The sequence below is a fragment of the Lepidothrix coronata genome, unplaced genomic scaffold (assembly GCF_001604755.1).
Source record: "Lepidothrix coronata isolate B3197 unplaced genomic scaffold, Lepidothrix_coronata-1.0 Scaffold122, whole genome shotgun sequence".
Classification (NCBI taxonomy): domain Eukaryota; kingdom Metazoa; phylum Chordata; class Aves; order Passeriformes; family Pipridae; genus Lepidothrix; species Lepidothrix coronata.
The window spans coordinates 2,507,587-2,529,063 of NW_016690302.1; the positions used below are offsets into that span (position 1 = coordinate 2,507,587).

The 21,477-nt window shown below is 48.0% G+C and overlaps 2 protein-coding genes across 5 annotated transcripts; both read right to left on the minus strand.

Moving 5' to 3' along the window:
* Positions 1-356: 356 nt before the first annotated feature.
* Positions 357-10,377, minus strand: LOC108502638 (C-factor-like). Its single transcript, XM_017825768.1, has 6 exons — positions 10,202-10,377; positions 3,314-3,365; positions 2,837-3,024; positions 2,271-2,426; positions 1,373-1,483; positions 357-1,169 (listed from the first exon to the last, which is right to left on the minus strand). The coding sequence occupies exons 1-6, from the start codon at positions 10,340-10,342 to the stop codon at positions 1,056-1,058; spliced, it is 762 nt and encodes a 253-aa protein (XP_017681257.1). The 5' UTR covers positions 10,343-10,377; the 3' UTR covers positions 357-1,055.
* Positions 10,378-12,016: 1,639 nt separating this feature from the next.
* On the minus strand, positions 12,017-21,198 carry CCNL2 (cyclin L2). Of its 4 annotated transcripts, XM_017825764.1 has the most exons (11): positions 20,912-21,198; positions 20,052-20,126; positions 19,645-19,754; positions 19,275-19,395; positions 18,076-18,140; positions 15,143-15,242; positions 14,947-15,051; positions 14,619-14,760; positions 13,771-13,888; positions 13,597-13,689; positions 12,017-13,231 (listed from the first exon to the last, which is right to left on the minus strand). In XM_017825764.1, exons 1-11 carry the CDS (start codon positions 21,005-21,007, stop codon positions 12,877-12,879), a joined length of 1,380 nt encoding a protein of 459 aa, XP_017681253.1. In that variant the 5' UTR covers positions 21,008-21,198; the 3' UTR covers positions 12,017-12,876. The 4 variants fall into 4 exon arrangements, with proteins under 4 accessions (XP_017681253.1, XP_017681254.1, XP_017681256.1 ...); XM_017825765.1 differs by lacking the exons at positions 19,275-19,395; positions 19,645-19,754; positions 20,052-20,126; positions 20,912-21,198 and having other exon boundaries at positions 15,143-17,342; positions 18,076-18,188; XM_017825767.1 differs by lacking the exons at positions 18,076-18,140; positions 19,275-19,395; positions 19,645-19,754; positions 20,052-20,126; positions 20,912-21,198 and adding an exon at positions 17,229-18,059.
* Positions 21,199-21,477: the final 279 nt, after the last annotated feature.

Here is a 21,477-nt window from a genome sequence, read left to right on the forward strand (position 1 = left end):
GGTCTCGGTGGCTGCTGTCCAGGCACAGCCACACCTGTCTCTCCCTCTTACCTGGCTGTTGTTTGTCTTTTCTTACTTTGGTGCAGGAACCCACCATGTTGGCACAGCATGAAAGTGCCTCATCAGCTGGCATGAGGGAGGGATGGTGAAGCCAATCCCAGACTTCAAAGAACGCTTTGCTTTTATAGCTCCCTCAGCAGCACACAAGGGATTTATTCACCAGCTGCTTTTAGTGTTTCAGACCAGAACAAGGGTCTGTCTCAGTTTTACACCCCACCATGTCAAACTCATCTAGCCTGAAAGGGAACACCAGTGGCTGGAGTTCTTTCTTGCAAGGTAGAAGTGCAGTTCTTTGGTCAGGGAAGAGAAACCAATGAAGAGAAATTAATTAAGGAAGTAGTTCAGTAAACAGACTGTTTTTTTAAACAAGACTTTATTGAAGACATTTCAGAAGTTTATGTACAAAACAACATTCCCACCCCCGTATCAGGATGTTAGTCACCCTCTGGGAACAAAGCAATGCCTGGTGTACGCTGTCAACCTGGGGACAGTTTGCCAAGGAATTTACAGAAGTACCAAATTCACGTGGTTTAGAGCTGGGCACTTTCAGCCTTGGCTCAGTTAAGACCGAAGGAAACCAAAGGACTTCTTTTCTGGAGACATGTCTCCAGCAGACTGAGCATCCTGGGATCTGACAGCCTACACTGGCCTTGCTCTGAGGTCAGGTCATTTAACTCTGCAGAGAGCAGGAGGCCCGCTTTGGTTTTGGAAGTGAAGAGGAACCAGCCCCTGGATTTAACTCGTTTTAATCCATTTCAGACGGTTCCAGGAGATACCCACCACCACCAAGAGCACAGTAGTGTTTGCAGGAAGCATTAGAATAGAGCAGTAGCAATACCGAGTGAGAGAGTCAGCCACTTCATTTTTCAAAGACACCTAGAGAGGCTGGATATCAGACTGGCTACTTCAACTAGTGTGTGAGAAAACCCCAGAGACACAGACATGAGAGGTTAGAGCGTGGCTGACGTGCTGTTTCTGTAGTAACCTGTGCACTTCTACCATGGTAGAGTTTCCCCTTGCCAGTCCAGGAAGGAACCATTCTCTTTTTCACCAAGACGGTCCAGAACAGAGAGAATACCTGGGATAGCCTCTTGCACCTGCATGGGAGCCTGGAAAGAATCAAGCTTGGGTTCATTACTGGGAATTTCCTACGGAAGAGAATCAAATGCACTTAAGGAGTTGCTAGAATCAAGAGGGATGTGTTTTCCTGCTTCACAGTGTGCCTCTGCAGCACATGGAGGTGAACACTGTGCCAGGGGCTCTTGGGATAACAAGGGAGCCCTATTTTCATGTTTTCAGAGATGTCACTTACCATGTTTCCACCCATGTCTGTCTGGAGCCAGCCTGGATGCAAAGAAATACAGAGAATTCCATCCGATTTCAAGTCTGCAGCAAGACACCTGGTGATCATGTTCAGTGCAGTCTGCAAGAGAGGAAACCATCTATTAGGGGGCTGGTTTATAAACCTCAAGCAAGACCTCAAATCAAGCTAATCGCCACCTCCCTTCCACAATTCTGACAAAGGAAGGGGCAGTAAAAAGATCATAGTAACTTATCCAGACTTACTGGGCCTTCATTCTCAGAGACACCTGTTAATAGAAGCATTGTGGAAGCTCTGTAACCACAAATTGACTGCCCAAAGACGAAACTAAGTTATGATGGAAGATACAGTAGCATTTGAAACTCCTGAGGAGCTGTGAGGAAAATAATGTTGACATAAGGACTGTGTTTTTCTGCAATAATCACTACACAAACCTTCATTTACTTCTGAACAGGGAAAACAAGCGTTTAACAGCTTATGAGTAGGTGGTGTAGGAGAAACTCTGTGTCTGATCTTCACTATCTGTACAAACTCAGTCTCTGGAGGTGAGAAAACTAAAAATCCCACCTCTCACTAACCAGCATCACCACGTACAGGTCAGCACACCTTTTGCTGAGTTCTGTGCTCTCTCTCCTCCACTGGAGAGGAACTCAGCTGACAGCACACACATTTCACGGCATCAGTTCTTCCCTGAATGCCAAATCCCTCTGAATCACAGCAGTGATTTGGGAGCCTGTTCTTCAGAAGTTCACATGCTCGCTCCAGGTGTTTTACAGGTCCCACTTCCACCCACACGAAGAACAAGCACAGTGTCTGTGTCCATCACCATCCTAAGCTCAGCGTGGTCTCTAACTCCCAGCCTGTCCTCAGCCCAGGGGAGCCCACAAACCTTGGCTATCCTGTAGGGATAGACCTTGAGGAACATCTCATTTGCCTGGACGAGTTGCATGGAGGCAGCGAGAGAGGACATGTTGATAATAGCAGCTCTGTGGCAGCCCATTCCTGTGCTCAGCTGGGCTGCCTTCCTCAGGAGGGGTAAGAACGCCTGGGAAAACAAGAGTTGGGTTTAATTTTGTGATTTTGGTTTGATTTAGTTTGTGTAATTTCCCCATTCAAGGCAAGCCAGGCTCTTGAAGAATTCCAGCACCACCAGCACAGAATGGTGATGACTCCTCACACTTGGTGGCCATAGGAAACCTTCCTACAGCAGCCAGCTGGAAGTAGCAAGGACCTTCAGACTCTTCCACCCACCTCCTAACCCCACCTGTCCACTGAAGTGATCTCACCCCAGATGGATCTAAATGCAGAGAAAGATCCTTGACAGACTGCTGCTCTCCAGACACGCAGTTCAACATCAGAACTGTACCCGTGCAGTTCCAAGGGGAAAACCACTTTGGTTATAAGAGAAAACCCTCTTTAATACCCCAGATTAAGCACATTCCTCCCAGTTCTTACCTTGGTGACCATCAGCTGGGCAACAGTGTTGGTTTCATAGATGGTGAGCATCGTCTCTGCCGTGACCTCTTCCAAGGAGGCGAGCACGTTGATGCCGGCGTTGTTGATGAGGCAGTTCAGCCCTTTGTCCCCCACGATTTCTTCCACTTCCTTGACCACTTTCTTGATGCTGTTTTCACAGACCACATCTGCACAGAGGAGGCACGGTGAAGAGTGTGGGTCAGAGCCTGCCTGACACGACACAACACGTGCCCAAACCAAAGCTAAAGCTGAGTGGGGACATTTAGGCAGCGCACAGGTGACAATACACAGAAGATTTTAGATAGGTTTTGGTTCCCCAGTGTTATCTCAAGGGGGTTTTCAGCTACTGGAGATCATGTCCAGCTACTGACCACCCAGGAGAGCGGGTTCTTAAGGTGCACTCACCTGAGGAAGTTGAACATATTTCTATGGACAGAAATAAAGCCCTTTACTCACCCAGTTGGAGAAGCTTGACATTGCTGTACTGCTTACTAAGCTGCTGGAGTTCCTAGGAAGAAGAAATTTTTTTGGTTATCTTCTACATATATATACATATATATATATAGAGAGAGAGAGAGAGAGAGCAAGCTCTCCATGGCTATTACATAAAACATTTTGAGATCTGCACCTCCAGAACTGAAATATTTTCATGACTGGACTGAAGGCATCGATACTACTTCGTTTTCCAACCTGCTGAGCAGCTTTCCTGAGAGCCAGATCAACTGCTCCAAGAAACTGGACTCTTTCCCTGCTTAGTCAGATCCCAGCATGCTGGATTTTTGGTGGGATAGTTCTCAGTGTGTTCAGCTCCAGGGTGTGTTTGCAGGGTAAGCACCAAACAGCAGTTCCACAGCAGCCCCAGGGCTCAGGCAGCATTCCAGTGAAAAGCCAGAAATTCCCCAATTCTGTAAGAAAAGCATCATTCTCCTGAAGCTCAGCTAGTGCCACACATCACTTCAGGGCAACAGGAACGCTCAAATTGGAATTACTGTTTGCAGGAAAAGCAGTTTTCCCATGGAAATTCTGCTTCCCCAGCAGCCTCGTTAGCATCTGTTCTTGTAGCTGAAGGTGAAGCACACATGAAACCAGTTCCGTGCAACAATAACATTCCCTGCTATAATTCAGTCATCTCTTGACTGCCTCTGAGCAGAGATTGGTGTTCCTGCAGAAAATCAGGACTTTGTGGTGTTACGGCTGGACAAAGTGTGTCCAAATTGGATTTATGGGCCCAGCTGGAATCCTTAGGTTTCTGTGCCATGCAGCCAAGTGGGAAGCGTGGCCAAACATAACAGATGGATTGCATACTCCCAGTCGTGTTCAGGAGACAGCAACCTGGCCAAACATTCCAGCTCAAGCAAATCCCTTTCTTTAGGAGCCCTTTGGGAATGGGGGTCAGGAGGGCTGGTTTTGAAAGAATACTTCTCTGCCACTTGGAGACACTCAGGGACTCGGTGTCCTCTGACAAACTATAATGCATTACAACTTTTATCTCAGCTCATATCCTGCAGGATTCTCTCCAGGCTTGTTTGGGAAATTTGTTCTCCCACTGAGGCCAATCTGCAACTGCAGTTCAGGCTATTAAGGGGAGGGGCAAGGAGAACAAGTCAGAAGCACAAAACCAGAAGACATTCCTTCCCTTGGACAGGGCTTAGTGAGGCAGTTTTCAATAAATTAAAGGCCCAGAACACACTGTCTTGCTTATTGACAGTCCAGGATGAAGTAGTTCTGCCATGTCAAGGCCTGCAATAATTACATGGCTTTGGACTGTCACTGGATTTCAGTTTGACAATATCACTTAATTGATAATAAACTCCAGAAGTGCTCTGGCTTCTCAGGGTTTGTTCATTTATTTATAGTTCATTTATTTATATGCTTTATTCTCTGACAGAAACAAGCTACTAAGTCCTGCTAAAAGGTCAGAGCTGTTTTGTGTAGCAACAGCAACTGAGAGGCTTCTGAGGTGAGTAAGCAATATTTTCTACTAAGAACTCCAAACATTGTAGCATTAAGCACTCTCCAGAACATAAACAGCATGAAATTACAATCACTGCAGGCAAATCAAGTTTAAAATTCAATGGTTTTTCCAGTTAGTTAATTATTTAGTTAACAAGTGACTCCCACTGCAGTGGTTAAAGTTTCTCAGAAGCAGCTTCCAGGCATAAAGGTAACCTAGACCTTGGTCCTCAAGAATGTTACACCTGATATAAGCTGAAAAATCCAGTTAGGAAAACTAAAAATTGCAGGAAAGCCTATTTTTTCCCCTTCTGTGACTAGAGGAACATGAGGAAAGGAGGACAGAGACGAGCAGGTCCATCCAACATCTCCCAGCTAAGGCATTTTCAGTTAGTGTGCTGTGACAGCCAACTTAAAAACAAACAAGACAAACAAAGCCCAACAAAAAACCCACAACACAAAGCCCTAATTCTGTGTTTAACATAGTAGCTCTAGAACTGCCCTGCACCAGAATAGTCACCCCTGAGAATCACCTCTTAGGGAGTCCAAGAACAAAATTAAACTCTGATTAGCATCTGTTGTTTCCTGCTTGCTGATTTTTAATTACTATTAACAAAGAGTCAGCCTACTCTGATTTAAACAAGATCCTCTGGCACTCAAGGCTCCAGATACAGATTCCTCAGCACACGGGGTATTTATTGCTAGATTTCAACCAGGAATGTTTTGTTGCCTTTGTCATTTAGCAAGATTTACTTTGCCTTCTTTACAAAAGCATTATCCACTCCAGTTACAGCCCTTGGAAAGGATTTGGCTCTGCTGGGCCAGTTGGAAGCAATCAAGCCACACAAACACAGCCTGTGGGCAGCTTTGTCAGGATGAGGGTGCCTGGGTATCCTCCACATCATCCTGCTTGCACTCAGGACAAAGCCAGAGGTGTATCCTCTGTGTCCCTCTGAGACAGATTATGTCCTATCCCAATGTACAGCTTCGAGTGTGTAACAGCTTCCACCAGCACTGCCCAGCCCCACAGTCCTCTCTGACTCAAGAAAAGCCAGACCTTAATGCTGTAGGAAGTGTAAAACACTTCCAGGAAAAAAAAAAAAAAAACAACCAACCAACCAAAACAGCAATACTGCAATAAATTAGAAAGACTTCAAGAATGCCCTCTTTGCCTGATATATATTCAGGAATGCCCCCTTCGCCTGATATAACACATCTATCACCGCTCAGCTGCTCTTCCCAGTTGCAAACCACACGGCTAAAACATGGACAAAGGGGAAAAAAAGAACCTCCGAGCTGCCAGAGCCCACGAGGAGCAGGAGAGCTCCGTGTCTGCCCGGGGAACAGGCACAGGTAACCCTATCTCCTGCTTCAGAGCAAGGGAAACAGCACATTAGGCCCTGGAAGCTTTCCAGAGCTCTGGAGGGGACCCTTGAGCAGTGAGGAGCTGAACAGTTCCTTGTTCACCTGGGAACTCACTCGGGCTGCGGGGAGAGCAGGAGGAACGGGGGATGCTCCCGTGCTGAGGTCCCAGAAATCTGGGAACAGATTTCCACCGTGGCCATCTCCTCCTTTCCCCCCCTCAGAGCAGAGACTGAAGGGGCTACACCGGTTTTAAGTGCGGTTCTGGACTTTAGGTCAGAGTTTTTCCCCTTTGATGGGAAAGCAGGATGGGGGAGGAAAGAGTAAGAAAGAAAAGCAGGAGCGTGGGGACAATTACAGCCGTGTCCGTGAGCCCGTGCAGGCTGAGCCGTGGTTTGGTCCATCTGGAGTGCAAAGGCAGGACGTCAGGATTATTTTGCAGGAGATTTGTAGCTGCTTCCACTCGCAGCGCTGGAGCAGCCCAAGTGAAGGCAGATTGGAATCCAAGTGTGGCTGGAGGAGTCTCCCGATGGTACTTTTCCAGGAGGGGCAGCGGTTATCTGGATGTGCCTGCGGGCCTGCTGCCTGTTATCGTGTGATCTGCAGCCCATTTGTTAGGCAAATGTTCTGGGGAGGCCACCTAGGAGCTACTCAGCACAAGAACTCGAGTTTTTACAACTTCTGCCAGCACAGACTCACATGCAAAAGCCTGCAGCTGTTCAGCATTATCCCAAGGTTAGGGAGTTACAGGAGATGTGCTGCTTTCCCTGGTAAGCAGAGGAAAGCAAAGTCAGCCTTCCCCAGCATCTTCCTCAAGTCAGGTCTTGAAGGGCTCTTCTCTGTGTCCAGTGTTTGGAGGACTGCAAAGTGTTCAGTCATCACTGCTGAAACGTTCTTGCCCAAGGTGGACACTGTCTGTGCCAGCAGCTAAGAATATTTAATCACTTTTCCTCTAAAAACTGGAAGGTGATTTTTAAAAGCCTCTTAATTTAAGCTTTTCCCATTCTTTCCCTCTCCTCTGCTTTCTGCAATGGGAAAATGCTCCTCTGCCAAACCAGAGCAGAGCAGAATTTAAAGGAACTGTCCAGAGTTGCTGTTCATCCTCTAAAGCAGGAGAGGAAGTGGGGGACAGTGCACTCATGTTAAGAAGGATTTTTCATATGGTCACTTACCACAAAGCAAAGTGGGAGGAAACAAAATTAGACTTCAATTGCTGTCAAGAGAAAAAGCAAGGACTGACACTCAGGTGTGCAGAGAAAGAACTCACTCAACTTTGCAGCCCAGTCTGAACGGTCAACAAGCAGGTCTTAGTTGGGCAAAGCCCATTTCATGTGCCCTAAGCCAAGCCTGCTGTGCCAGCCTCTGGAGAGCAGGAACCTGAACTCAGGGTGTTCAAGATTTGATGGAAAAGTCAATGAAGGCAAAGGTTTCTCTTTGGGAAAGAAAAAAAAAAATAAACCAAAAAAACCAAGAGAAAATCACTGAACCTTTGCCTTTCCTACCACAGCAACACTCCAGCAACCCTGCCAGGCTGGATCCAAGCTTGGAGATCACCAGTTGGATTTGTGCTCCCACGAACAAGACTCCCAGTGCTGGAGGCTCCAGCAGGTCCCTGCTCGCCCTGTGCCAGCCCCAAGGACCAGCAGCACAGTGCAAACACTCAGGAGGTCACCAGGTTTTGTGCCAACTCCAGGCACTGCAGATGGGGCAGATAACGCTGGTGAAACCACCACAGTACCTTCAGTAAAGATTTCTCTCCCTTGTGGCGTTTCCAAACCCATCTGTTAGAAATCTGCTTTCAGCTGGCTGCAGAGGCTTCTATTGATGTCCTGCCAAAGCACAGCACATGGCCTAGAGGTCCTCACAAAGAACAAAAACCCACCCTGATCCACCAAGGACAAACCTTGCCCCCCTAGAAAACAAAAAGCTTAGGATGCACCCCATGTGTCCTGCAGAATCCCCGCTGGGGTTCCTGGAATGTGGCTCTGGGCCAGCTTCCTGCCTACAGGACACACTGCCAGCAGACTTTCCAGGTTTTACCGCAGGCAAGGAGTGACCCAGACTCTTCCCAGACACCCTGCACTGTCTGAAGGCTGTTTAATCTCCTTGTGCAGCTTTACCAGCCTTTTTGTTCGAGAATTTTAGGTACTGACAACGCAAGAAACCCAACGAGTTGCGTTGAGATACGTCCGTGTAACGTTTCCTAGGAAGCTCTTCCTATTGAAGGAACAATTTTGCTTCTCCATGTAATTGATCCCAGACCATTATAGTGAGAAATCACTGCTGAACACAAGGGCCAGTCGGTGAAAAAGAGAAAGAACCTCCCTCAGCAGCGGCTTCAGAACAAACAACCCGGCGGGGAGATCTCTATCTGACACAGGTCAGATGTCTCCGCTGCTTTCCTGGGCTGCTGCTGCACAGGGGTTGTGCAACCACCAAAGGAAACAGGCTGGGACAGGTGCCAGGTGTGGGAACAGGAGTTAAAAGGGAACAGAATGGCAGTGGATTCCTGCTCAGGAGCTCAGGTGGTGCAGGAGGGGGTGAGGGGGAGCCAACAGGGACCAGAGCTCTGAAAGGCAGCCTGTGCACCTGATTTCAGCCTGGCCGGGCTGTTTCGCAGCACTTCTGTTCAGAAATATCCTAAATGTGCTTTTGTGCTGGAGAGATTTTTTTATTTTACAAGGAAAAAAAGGAAATTAAGACTTTTCCCTGCAGTTTCATAAGCAGAGCAGCAGAAGCTCCTGGTGGTCAGGGTGCAGGTGTTACCTGACCAACCCTGCACCACACCCTTGAAGGAGACCCTCAGCACCACATTTTTAAGGTTTTATGTAGCTAAGCAGTAAGCAAAGTGGCTGTGTTTGTTTTATTGCTGGCATGGTGTGATCACACCACGTGTGAAAGGAATCAAATCCACCAGAAGGAGCAGGTTCTGTTCACCTCTGCACGTGCCAGGGAATTCTCTTTTCCCTTGAAACAGGGCAGATGCAGAAATAGGGCTTTGGGTATCAATTCTCCTACCAAATGCCTGTGGCATCACAGAGGGGTTTGAGACAGTCACAGAGCCAAGAGCTCAGATTCCTGCAGCTCTGGAGCACCAGGAAGAGGGTGGTACCTGTGCATATGACTGTGCTGCCCTAAATTCACCTTACTGAGGAGAGTCAAGATGAGATGCATCACTAGAGGCCACAAAGTGACTGATAACCCTCATCATTTTGCCTCCCAAATTTGTCTGACAGTCATTTATAGCAGCTGAGGGATGGGGAAGGAGTCCCAGCACCCTGTAGCAGCAGGGACGTGGGCTGCAAGGGAACAGGGCTGCAAGTGGACCCACCAGCAGCAGGTAAGAAAAGCTGCTGTTTTCGGCAGAAAATGCTGGGCCCTGCCCGGCCGAGGGGGGACTGAGAGGAGCGTGGAGTTCACTGAGTGTTGAATTAATCATTCATTCGCACTTCCTCGCTGTTGCAAGTGCAGCGGAGAAAGAGAGGAGGCAGACGGGGCACAGCCCCTTCTAGGGACACAGACACACCGCGTGGAGAGACAAGGAAAGCTGTGACGGGTCTCACTGGGAATGTTTCTGAGGGATGCGCTACCCCTGCAGGGCTCCGGCTCCGTGCAAAACAGACTTATCTCCCGCTGCAAATCCAGCAAGAAACTCGGGGACAAGAGGAGCGGGGCAGCAGGAGCGCTGGAGATGCTCGGGGGCTGCGGAGTGTCCCGCTCGCTCTGCTCCTCCCGGGAACGCTCCCGAGCGGTGATATCCCCCTGCTCCAGCCTCGGAGACCTCCCCGGCACCGACTCCATCCGCGCCGGCCTCTGCCCCGGGCAGGAACTCAGCCTCCGGCTCCATCCCATCCCATCCCATCCCATCCCATCCCATTCCCAGCTCCATCCAATTCCACCCCGGGCACTCGCTGCCGGCGCTCGGGCGCGGAGATGCTCGAGATGTTCCGCGCTTCCCAAAGTGCCTTCTCCTCGCCTCCGCCCCCGTTACCCGCCCCCCGGGACCCTCTGCGCCCCCGGCCCGGTTACCTGCGCCTTCTCAGGGTCCCGGCAGGTCGCCAGGACGAAGTCTGGGGAGGGGGTGGCGGCCGCGAGCCCCCGCACCAGCCCCAGCCCGATGCCGCGGCTGCAGCCGGTGATGAGCACGGAGCGGCAGCGCGGCTGGGCCATGGCTGGCTCGGCTCGGCTCGGCCCGGCTGGTCCCGGCTCAGCTGGTCCCGGCCCGGCTGGTCCCGGCTCGCCGCGCTCCCGGCTCAGTTCTCACCCACACGCGGTTCTCAACCTGCGCGATGCGGAGCCGTCCCGGTCCCGCCCCCGCCCGGCGCCTCCCCCGGGGTAGGGAAGGAACGGGCTCGGACTGAGGAAGGTGGATCTGCTCTTCCCCCTCTCACAAAGCCCCGAGCCCATCTCGCTCCCAAGCCCCGCTCCACAGACTCCCGCAGGGAACAAAGAGAGCCCTGACCACAGGCAGCCCTACCTTTGCTAATTCTCACACATATTCCCCACAGAGCTTGCGTGTGCCATCCCACATCAACAACCTACTCCTGATCCACACACTCATACAGAACCTGGTATGTGCAGGGATAGAGGCTTTAATTACATCTGCTGGCACAATATTGTATTTTCTTTATTAAAAGCTCACTGAGCTCTTAAAATATTAACTCCATCCTGACAGAGGTCAGGGATAGCCTCTCCCCTCAGACTTGGGAGACAAAACCACAAAGAAGTTTTGCAATTTGTTAAAATTCTGTGGAAAAGCCTCAAACATTTGCTGGGTGTGCCCCGTTTCCCATTTTTTGATTTATTTCTAAGAAACTGCAGTAGCTCCAAAAACGTACAGGATGTACTTAAATATCTGGAAGTGTCCGAAGGTTCAAATGTTCCCGTCCCACTCCCAGGGCGAGAGGAGGGTGACAGGACACTTCCAGACAGGTCCTCAGACACACAAGTGTTGGCTGTGAGCAGAGATGACCAGTAGCTCCTGGCTCAGCCTGGATTCCAGGTCCCCAAAGCTGGTGGGAAAAGCTCATCCCTGTGCACACACTGGAGGTGGCAGAAGCCAGCAAGAAAGGCTGCCCTGGGTACTCAAACCTGCTTTTCTTCCCAATAAAGCTCCTTTCCAGCCACCTCTGTCTCACAAACACTCAACACACTTCTTTTCCAGGTGCTTTAATCCATTACCTTCCCTCCCAGGTGTGCATTTCCCAACTCCCTATGTGACAACAAAGCATTCTGGTGGGTTTGCAGAGTCTTTCAAAAAATCCCAGTCGGGCATAAAACTGCTTAGTGACCTCTTTGTGTCTGGGATCTGAACACCAGGAATGGGGATCACTGAATAACCTGAGATGTTCTGATGAGCAAGAACCCTGGAAGAGTCATCAGACGCTGAGACAACAAAGTCATAACTCACCTCCAGAGCTGAGACCTGTATGTGCAGGCTCATAAAAACTTGGGCCTTTTTAATTTCAGGTTTATTTTTGATTTCAGCTCCTCCTCTTCTGCCAGCTCCAGCCACGGGACCTCCGCTGTGCTCAGCAGCGGCACCGACTTCCCAAGATGTCCCAGCCCTGCTCAGGAACCTCAGCTGGAACCTGCCAGCTACACCTGGAGGCAGGGAAAGGCACTTCCCAGCTCAGATCTTTGTGGATTGGGGGATGTTACATTTGGGATTGACTGGAGAGGTGCCTAAACTAATAGAATGCCCCAAAATTCCTGACTTCGAGGGAACAGGGATTTAATCTGATGTTTTAAGCCCACTACAATTTGACAATCATCCAGCCCCAAATTTCTTTCCTTATGAGTAGGCACAGGGGTGTAGCTCATAAGAAACTACTATCAAGTAAATTTAATAGAAAATCAAATACTTTAATGAAATCAGGGAGCATGAGAGAGTAACAGCTCAGATATACCACTAGAACTGATACTACTGGGCTGTGGGGGTCTGCTAATTGGCTTTTAAACGCTCTGTTCTCCAACAAGCATGCAGATTGACAAACTACTAATTCTTCAGAGTGTCAAAGATCCTGAGTAAAGAATTTCAAACCACGCAAAATGTATATATAGGAAATGTCTTATGAGCTGGTGGCCTGCACACAGCATTGCACAGATAAAAATATACTACTCTCAATGCACAGAGCTAAATACTTTCACATTTATCAGAATTTTCTACACAAGGGTTTGTTTTTTTATAGAATTCAAGTTTTGAATTTTCTGTATATATCTTCACCTGTATTAAACAAATGCTTATTTACAATTGTGGATAAAGTGTAAAGGCTAGTAAGGCCATATTTCCATATTGTACTGTAACACTGCAAAATATATATACACATAGAACCTAATATAGGCAACAGGGCTAGAAAAGTCACCCCCCATCTGTACAACACCAGAGTCAGTATGAAAAGACAGCTTTTGTTAGCACCAGAGCCACTCCCAGGGGTTAGGAACTGCCTGGGGGCCTTCCAGTTCCACAGGGCACAGCATTCCAAGGGCTGAGCCACAGGGAAGTGGAAGTCCCAGACAGGACGCTACGGGATGGGAATCACTAAAGAGCAGGACGGGTGACGCTCCAGCACAACAGTCACCGGGACATCTCTCCCACGGAGCCCCTGACCCTTTGGATTCAGGAAGGAGCAGGGAGCTCCAGCAGGATGGACCTTAGGGAGCGAGGTGGTTCGAAGGCCAGGCTGCAGGAGCAGGGGGTGCCCTCAGCGGCGGTGCCGGCTGTGCCCGGGGTGCTCGCGCTCGTAGCGGTGCCCGGCGCGCTCGTAGGAGCGGGAGCGCTCGTGCCGGTGGTTCCTGTAGTAGTGGCTCTTCTTCTTGTACTTGCCGGAGTGGTCGGAGCGCTCCCGGGAGCGGCTGCGGGAGCGGGACGAGCTCCGGCTGCGGGATTTGCGGGGTTTGTGTGTGGAGTATTTGTAGTCTTTGGATTTCTTGTAGCTCCTCACCTTGGAGCCTTTGTAGCCCGAGCTGTGGTTGAACTGGCGCGGGGGGGAGTCGCTGCGGCTCCGGGAGCGGCTGTGGGATTTGGAGCCGCTGGAGGTGGAGTAACTCTCGCTTTTCCTAGGAAAAAAGAGGAGAGAAAACATGACTTTCTTAAATTGTGACATCTTCATTCTGTACAGCTGTAATTTCCACACACACAAAGAGATCTGAACAAGTTCACAGAAAGCAGAAGTTAATCCGAAACTTTACGCCAAACACTAAAACATCTGCTTACTGGAGAAATGTTTAGGAACTTGTATCCCTTTCTCCAGCTTCAGTTACAGTGACACTGCCACCAAAACGCCCCAGCTTGGAGTTTAGTCTGGAGTTTAACTGGCAGCACACACTGCTGTGTCACTTCACAGCCTCTTGGGGACAAACCACTGTGAAATCCCAGCCTGGGAGGGTGTCCCAGCACAGCCCCCCCGTGCAGCAGCACATACCTGTGCTTAGGGGATGCAGATCTCGAGGCTGATCTGGAGTAACTCTGATCTCTGCTCCCACTCCGACTTCTGCTCTCCCTCCCTTTCTGGACACTGCAAGAGACAATGAACACTCAGTTATTTTGCTCAAAGTACTCGTGGGAAGAAATAAGCTGCTTCCTTATAAGGCCTTACCCATTTACTGGGCTATTGGAGCTCGTTCTTTTGGCTCCCTCTGTTTTCCTTTTAGCATTCTTCATTGCCTGGACAGGTAGTGGGGAAGGTTTATTTCCTTTAACCTCCTTTGGAGACTCTGGAAAAACAAGCCTTTGTTACCTATTTTGCAAGTATGGGAAGTACCTGAAAGGACTGAAGGCTCCCCTTGCCCCATCTCACCACCTCTGCAAGGATCAGAACTGTACAGCTGCATTTTCCACACACACAACCACCCACAAACAGATCTGAACAAGTTCACAGAAAGCAGAAGTTAATCTGAAACTTTTTGCCAAATGTTTCACCCAAGGAGTGAACTGGAGGCAGAACAGCAACTTCCTTCTCTTGCCAGTTATTCAGTATCACTTTAAAGGTAAACTGAGGGGAGACGATGGTAAATGTTACCTTCTAGGCAAGACTGGCACCAGACTGGAAACTTTCAACCAAGAAGTGAAGGAAAATATTCCCCACCAGTCACCCCAAAATGTTACTCCTGCCAGAGCTCCTAACACACCTCTGCTTTAATACTGCTTTAGCATAACATGCCAGTTGCAAGTATTTATTGCCAAAACCACATAAAAACAAGCCCCTGCACTCTATGAGTTTAAACTAGTCTTAATTTTAGACTAATTTGATTTTAGCTTTTATCTGATTCAAGAAATCACAAAGTTGCAATGCTATTCAAACTCTGCCAGTTGAACAGTAGCTAGAAGCCAGCCTGGAAAAAAAATCCCCAACCAACCCCAAACCACACTTGTAAATGCATCCCCAAGGGGTAAATATACATGAAAGATGAGAAAGTTATTAAAACCGAGTTATCCACTATTTACCATTTTTCGGGGCAGGGGAAAATCCTGATGTGTTATCCAAACTCGGGACTCCCTCAGGTACCAGCCCTTTAGCTTGTGCTTTTGCCTCTTCAATAGCTAATTTCTTCTTTTCTATTTTACTTTCCAGGTCAGACAAATCCACCTGTGGACACAGGAGCACTTGCTGGTGACAACACTTAGTGAACTGAACTTCCTGCTCGCTCGCTCACGGGGACAGCGACTATTCCCTGTTCCCTTCATGTTCCCTTCCCAAAACCAGCCTTGGTTTCAAACAGGACAAAGGGGTTTTTTTCTAAGTGAGGGCTCCCAACATGCAAAAGAAACAAACCTTTTTCCTTGTGTAGAGCTGCAAAATTCTTAAGCAGATTTCTTGGATTTCTTCCTCCGTCGCTCCGAACAGCAAAAACCAGTGCGGGCGATTGGGAAGCGGGATCTGAAAGGCAGAGACGGAGACACCCTCAGCTTTCTGCTCCTGTGAGGAGGCTTAAAACCCCCTCCCAAATCCATGGAAAACCCTGGCTCACCTCCAGAGTCCTGGCTGCCAGGTAAATGCATGCACAGGCAATGCTTTCTGGCTGGAACCTCACAAAGACATCAGTTCTCAGGCTGTCGTTCATGTAGTTCCTGGAAGACAGGAGAGCAGAAGGTTGCAAGGCACTGCAAAGCTCTTTGGGGTTTTTTTTTTGTTTGTTTTGTTGTTTTATTTCTTTTGGTTTTACCTCTACGAGGGCTATTTCTTTCTGCATTCAGTTACTAGACTTCAACATTACAGTCCTGTAACTCTATAAAGAGAAGTTGAATGATTTTTTTTTTTTTTTTTTACTTGGAAAAAAAGAAAAACTAAAGTAAATCCCTCAAGGGTAGGGATGTGTGACAGGAATTAAGCCTGACTGACTGCTGAAAATTCAGCTGTGAGAAGAGAACCAATTTGAACTTCACTTTTCCTTGCTGGATCTCTACTGGCCTGCTCTCATGCAATAGACAAGTTATTTTCATCAGGACAACAAACAATATGGTCTGGAGTACTCAGTTATAGAATTTTAGGTTCACATGTTTCCCTGCAATAGGGCAGAACCAGATGTCTGGCAAAAGCTGCAGCTCCTTCAGTAGCTGTCCCAGGAAAGTGCAGTCCTCTTCGGCACATGACAACTCCCACTGGGATTTAAGGGGTCCATTTCCTTCAGAAGCAGGATTTTTCCATCCAGAACAGAATTCTTTTTGATGCAAAAAATCAGCCATAGAAGAAATCAGGTTGTTTGGGAACGTCAGTTCAGGATAACAGTCAGTATTCGGGCAGATCTCCTCTTTGGCACATGAAATAAGGTTTCCAAATTGTCCCATTTCAGTAAGGTTGCTTAAAATGAATATTCACAGAATGAGAAAACTGTAAAATATTGCACATATTCCAGTCAGTACACTTAAGAATTATCCTGCTAAATCTTAAATACACAAAGTAACCTCCTCTGAATCTCTCAGCTGATGTGCTTTAAGAGATCTAGTTTTTGAGCACTTATATCAAGCAAAATATCAGATGGAGAAAAACTAAAACCAGACACAATAGAAGTCCTCAAAATATTATGTTTTAAAGTAGTAATTAACCGTGTGGGTACCCAGTATACAAGGATTCACTGATCCCCAAGACATCCAAAGCAGAGACCACAGGCCAGACATCTGCAATCAGTTTACAAGGGCAGACAAAGGAACTTGAATCCCAAGAGTATCCAACTCCCACTTGTCCTACATTCCTGTTTACACAAAGAACAACTGCTACCCCAGAGAAGCAACACTACCCATTCAGCTCATCTTTCTGGGAAAAAAAAGAACTTCAAAACCTACTTTTCTTGTCCCACTACAAAGAGAGCACAAACCTTTTGGTCAAAAAAAAAAAAAAAAAGAGATAAAGTGGAACTTCAGCTGGAAGTCACACAGCCTTTTTTTTAATGTGCCAAATTGAAAGACATGCCTGCTCCAGGTTTGGCCTCTGCACACCTTCCCTGTGGGCTCAGAATCAGACATGTGGGGAAATGAATCCTTGTCACAATATTTTAAGAAAAAGGGAAAGCTGTGAAAAATGCACATTTCAAAAACCAGCTATACTGGATACCCACCAGTTTGCAGGTACTGGAAGCAACCAACATGAGCACAAGAGATGTGTTATTGTAACATCTGACCCATTTCTCTAGCAGGGTAACTCCCTCCCTCCTCCTCCCCTCCTCCTCCCATTACAAGCAGATAACTGGCAGTGATCAGTCCATACCTCACATTCCAGTACTCCATGCAATGGTACTGGGAAGTCAGGAAGTGTCTCTAAGTGTTACATTTGTCTCCACGCTTCAAACACGTACTCAAATGTTTTCTGACTAGTTTACAAATGCAAACTACTCGTATTTTTTTGTGTTAATCCATCCCTTTAAGACTTAAACCCCACCTTAAATTTGCTTTATCACTTAAAGAACACATCGCATTACGAGATAGAACATTAAAACCCTTTCGTAACTTCGACAGTCAGGTTATAAAAATATACAAACAGTCAAAAATGCACAATAAAAAAATAAAAGTATAAGCACAAGAAGCAGTTGGCCAGTTACTCTACTATCATGTATATACCACCTGTCTAGAGCCAGCCTTCTCTTTGGAGAGCTTTGGGTTGACTGAAGACGGCAGCTATCCCTGCACCATGGGCAGCAGAGGAGAAGTCTTAGTCACTTACCCTCAGAGGCTACCCTTTGATTAAAAGAGTACAGAAAAGAAAAGTCAAAACTGGTTCTCTACACACAGGTCACAGTACCAGACAGTTCAGTCAGCAGAAATATGGTCTTTGGACTCACTAAAAGGGTTTTTACACCACGCTATTGTTAAAAAGCATTATGGTTTCAAAGCGTTCATTTATTTGTTAAAAAGTTTTCAGACCTGCAATTTTACAGAAGCTTCCCACCCCCAAGCAAATATTTATTGTAATGAGAGCAATAAGGCAGAGGACATTTCTTGGCAAACAAGAATCCAGTCTATCCATCTATCCAGTCTTAGAAGCTGACAACTTGCATTATCCACATAGATAATAGAAATGTGTCTGTGCTGAGGTTTTGATACACCTGTAATCGAGCTCAAGCCCTGGGAAAAGCCATTTCCCAGCACTGGCAACAGACTTGAACTACACATGAACAACAAAAACCCAAGGAAACACTAAACCCCACCCCAACATTTTCCCTTCAGCTGAAAAGTGGAAGCAGAGAGGAGGGAAGTGAGAAGTCAGGGTGGAAAGCTACCTTACCATTAAAACAGTGCCTCTGACTTAAGAGGCCGATCAACATTTGGGAAGTAGTTTGGGGCACGCCAGGGACAGTGGATCTGTCTGGTGTGGCCCCAAGCACTCCTGAGCAATGCTGCCCAGTGCCTCAAGTGACATATTTCTGCTACTGCCCCTTCTGGTCTCTTAGAACAAGGAAAATCAACTTACCATGAGGTCTGGACCAGGTGTTGGTTACGTTCACATTCTAATACCTGAAGGTACATAACGATTATCTGGAAGATATGGGTTATTGAGTTATTAACGAGCATCTGGAGAGCCACCAACTCATTTCAGAGGGACATCCATGAGGCATCTGTCAGCCTCTTTCAAGTCCTACAACACTCCACAAGAAGTGTTTGCACCATCCCCAGTGTTTATCCACACAGCTCTGGCCTTCCTAGCTCTCCACGTTCCGAGCCCATCCATCCTCCTCCTCAGCCAGGTGTCCTGTCTTCACCTGGATGCCACCTAAGGATGTTCTCCTACAAACCTCAGGGCTCCTTTTAGCTGCAACTAGGGAGGAAATACTGCTGCCTGCACTGGGCAGTGAGGGAAGTGTGTGCAGAGAACAGATCTAACACACTGGGTGTCACTGGGCTGCTCAGCTCGAAGGGCTTTTCCTTTGAAAGGAAAACGAGGCCAGAAAGAAAAGGACTAAAGGCAAAGTTCACACCAATGAACAAACAAGTGCAGCTGCCCTCCAGGGTGGGTGACTAGAGGGAATTCTGGATGCCAAGCAGGCTCAAAAAGAAGACTTTCAACAGCAGTTTTTGGAGGAAAGAGGAAGATCTCAAGTTCTGCTGGCACAGAAGTTGGAAGTTCTTTTACCATAGTTACAATACTAATGGTAATAAAGCACCAACTGAACACCTGCAGGAGTTGTACCTGTCTAGTATCACCCTAGTCTGATACTTGACACTTCAATACTGAGAATAGTCTCATTTCTAGCCAAGCCCTTCACACCTGAGTGTAACTTTCAGAACACAAAACCCACTAACTAGCTCAGATGGCTTTAATACCTCAGCATGTTTCCACAAGGAGAGATCGTGACAACTCCAGGTCCCCAATTCCTTTTCTGCTCAAGGATCTATGTTACAGTGACATTTTCTAACACCAAAGCTACCTACTCATCCAATTTGACTTCAAGGGATACTGAGCACCTGCATCCACCTCGTCGTCATTCAGCAGTGATACAAGACCAATTAGTAAGAGTCTCTTAAATGAGAAAGAAAACATCAGGATGGTAAGAAACTAATCTTTCTGAATTAACTGAAGTTATCATGTACAATCCACGCAGTCAGGCAGCCTCCTCAAAGCATTACAGCACAGGAAACACTGGTTATGAAGTGAACTTAGGCAGTACAAACCTTATGAGGGTGCTTCACATGAACACAAAATCCCAACTCCTTCAACACTCTTCTTTCTGCCTTAATTATTTGATTCTTCAAGTTCACATATTCTTGATCCAGTATTAGAGGCACAGGTTTTCTGCAAGACAAGGTCACATTCTGGAGATCATCTTAACCTCAGAGAGGGCTCATAGGCAGGCTGTGTTCGTGTAAAAATAAGAGGTATCAGTACTTACAACACTAAAAAAAAATTACTTAATAAAATGTGTCAACTCCCCTTCACGAGATCTCTTCAAGATGCTCCCTGATTTATAAATCAGGGAATTATGAAGTTTAATTATTAAAATACAACACAAATACTTAATATTATTGCAGAGTCTCAGCTTACTTTTTCTCCCTCAGGTGTCTGAGGCGATGGAACACATTTATCACATCCCGTATCCGTCTCGGGGCTTCCTCAATTTTGGATGCCAGATGAACACAGGCCATGGACACATGCTGAAATACAAATATATAATGTATTTTATATAATATATTGTATCATATAATCTCTCTTCCAACAGCTGAAGGAGGGACAACAAGAGAAAACTGTGCTAAAACAAGGAAATACTAAACACTTGAAAAAAATCATTATTATGTAGCTTTGTAAAATTATGTTGTTCTCTAAGTATAACCTCCAGGCCAGCCACTAACACTGGCCACATCTCAGATGACAACTTGCCAAAGGAGATCAAGGATTAAAAGGTGTATATGGTTCTATGTATATAAATAACACGTTATTTAATGTTCCCTTACCTCCATGGAATGCTTCACAAAAGACTTGGTATAAAAAAACCGCTGGAATAGCACCTGTCCTGTAGCCATAGCCACCTAAAAAAAACCCAAAAAACAGATAACCACAACAGGCATGAACAAAACCAGCAGTTCCAATGAGAAATTTCTACAGATTTGGGACCCAGAAGCCTGGGTAAGCATGGGAGTAAATTCAGTGGTATCTAAGGAAAACTAGAACTGCTACTTAAGTACTTAAGACCATAAATACTCTAAGCCAAATTCATACATTAAATTGCAAATTTTAGAAAGTATGAAAATATGCTCCAAGTTAATTGAATAAATAGTGATTTAAAGGGGGAAAAAAAGCCCCAAAACTCAATAAAACTGAAAGTTATGAGGATATACCGGAAAAACTTTGATTTTGGGGCGTGGAAAGAGAAATGGAAACTAATAACATTATGATTTGCATATATTTGAGTAGCTGAGGCCTGGCAGCTGGGAAACGCCTGGAAAGTTTTAACGCTCAGAGAGCAACGAGGCCGTTTGGGCCCGAAGTTCTCCAGGGGAACAAAAGCCTCCCGAGGTCACGACTCAAAAGAAATCCGTCTTTGCACAATCCCCGATCACAGCAGAGGCGGCGGGGGCGGCGCAGGAAAGGCGCTGACATCACCCGCTTCCGGCGCTCCGCGGCCCGGCCAGGCCGGGCAAGGCCCCGAACGACCCCCGATCGGTCCCTGAGCGGCCCCCGGGCGCCCCCCGCCACCCCGGGCGGCCCCGCGGCCTTCCCGGCCTGGAACCGGGACAGCGGGCCCAGGGACAAAGGAGAGCCCAAGCGGGCCAGGCCCGCTCCCAGAACCTCCCCACCCGCGGCCCAGACCCACCTGCGGCAGCCGCAGCAGGATCCCGGCCGCCTGGATGAGCTCGCAGCCGGTGACGCGCAGCTCGGTCTCGGTGTCCGGGTCCAGGCCGCTGCTCATGGACGGCGTGAAGCGCAGCGTGTGCTCGGGCAGGAGGCAGTTCTCCAGCGTGATCAGCACGCCTGAGTACAGCCGGTCGCCGATCAGCACCGCGCCGGAGCCCGGCGCCGGGGTGGGAACCGCGCCGGCCGCCTGAGGGCCCGCGGGGCCGCCGCTGCCGCCGCCTCCCGCACCGCCCGCCGTCGCCGCCGCCATTTTGTGCCGCCGCCTCGCTGGCTCCGCGCTCCTTCTCCTTCTGCTTCCCCCCCGCGTCCGCCCGCCGCTGATTGGCGAAGAGCGGCGCGGTGCCGCCCGCTGATTGGCGGAGAGGTCGTGACGTCAGACGCCGCCCGGGGCCGCGCGCAACGCGGTGACGCAGCTCTCGGGAATCCGAGCAGGGCGGAGGAAGGGGGGGGGCGGCGCCCTCAGAGCCGGGGCGGGCCCTGTCGCTGTTTGCGCACAGCGGTTACCGGAAAGATGTGTTTATTCAG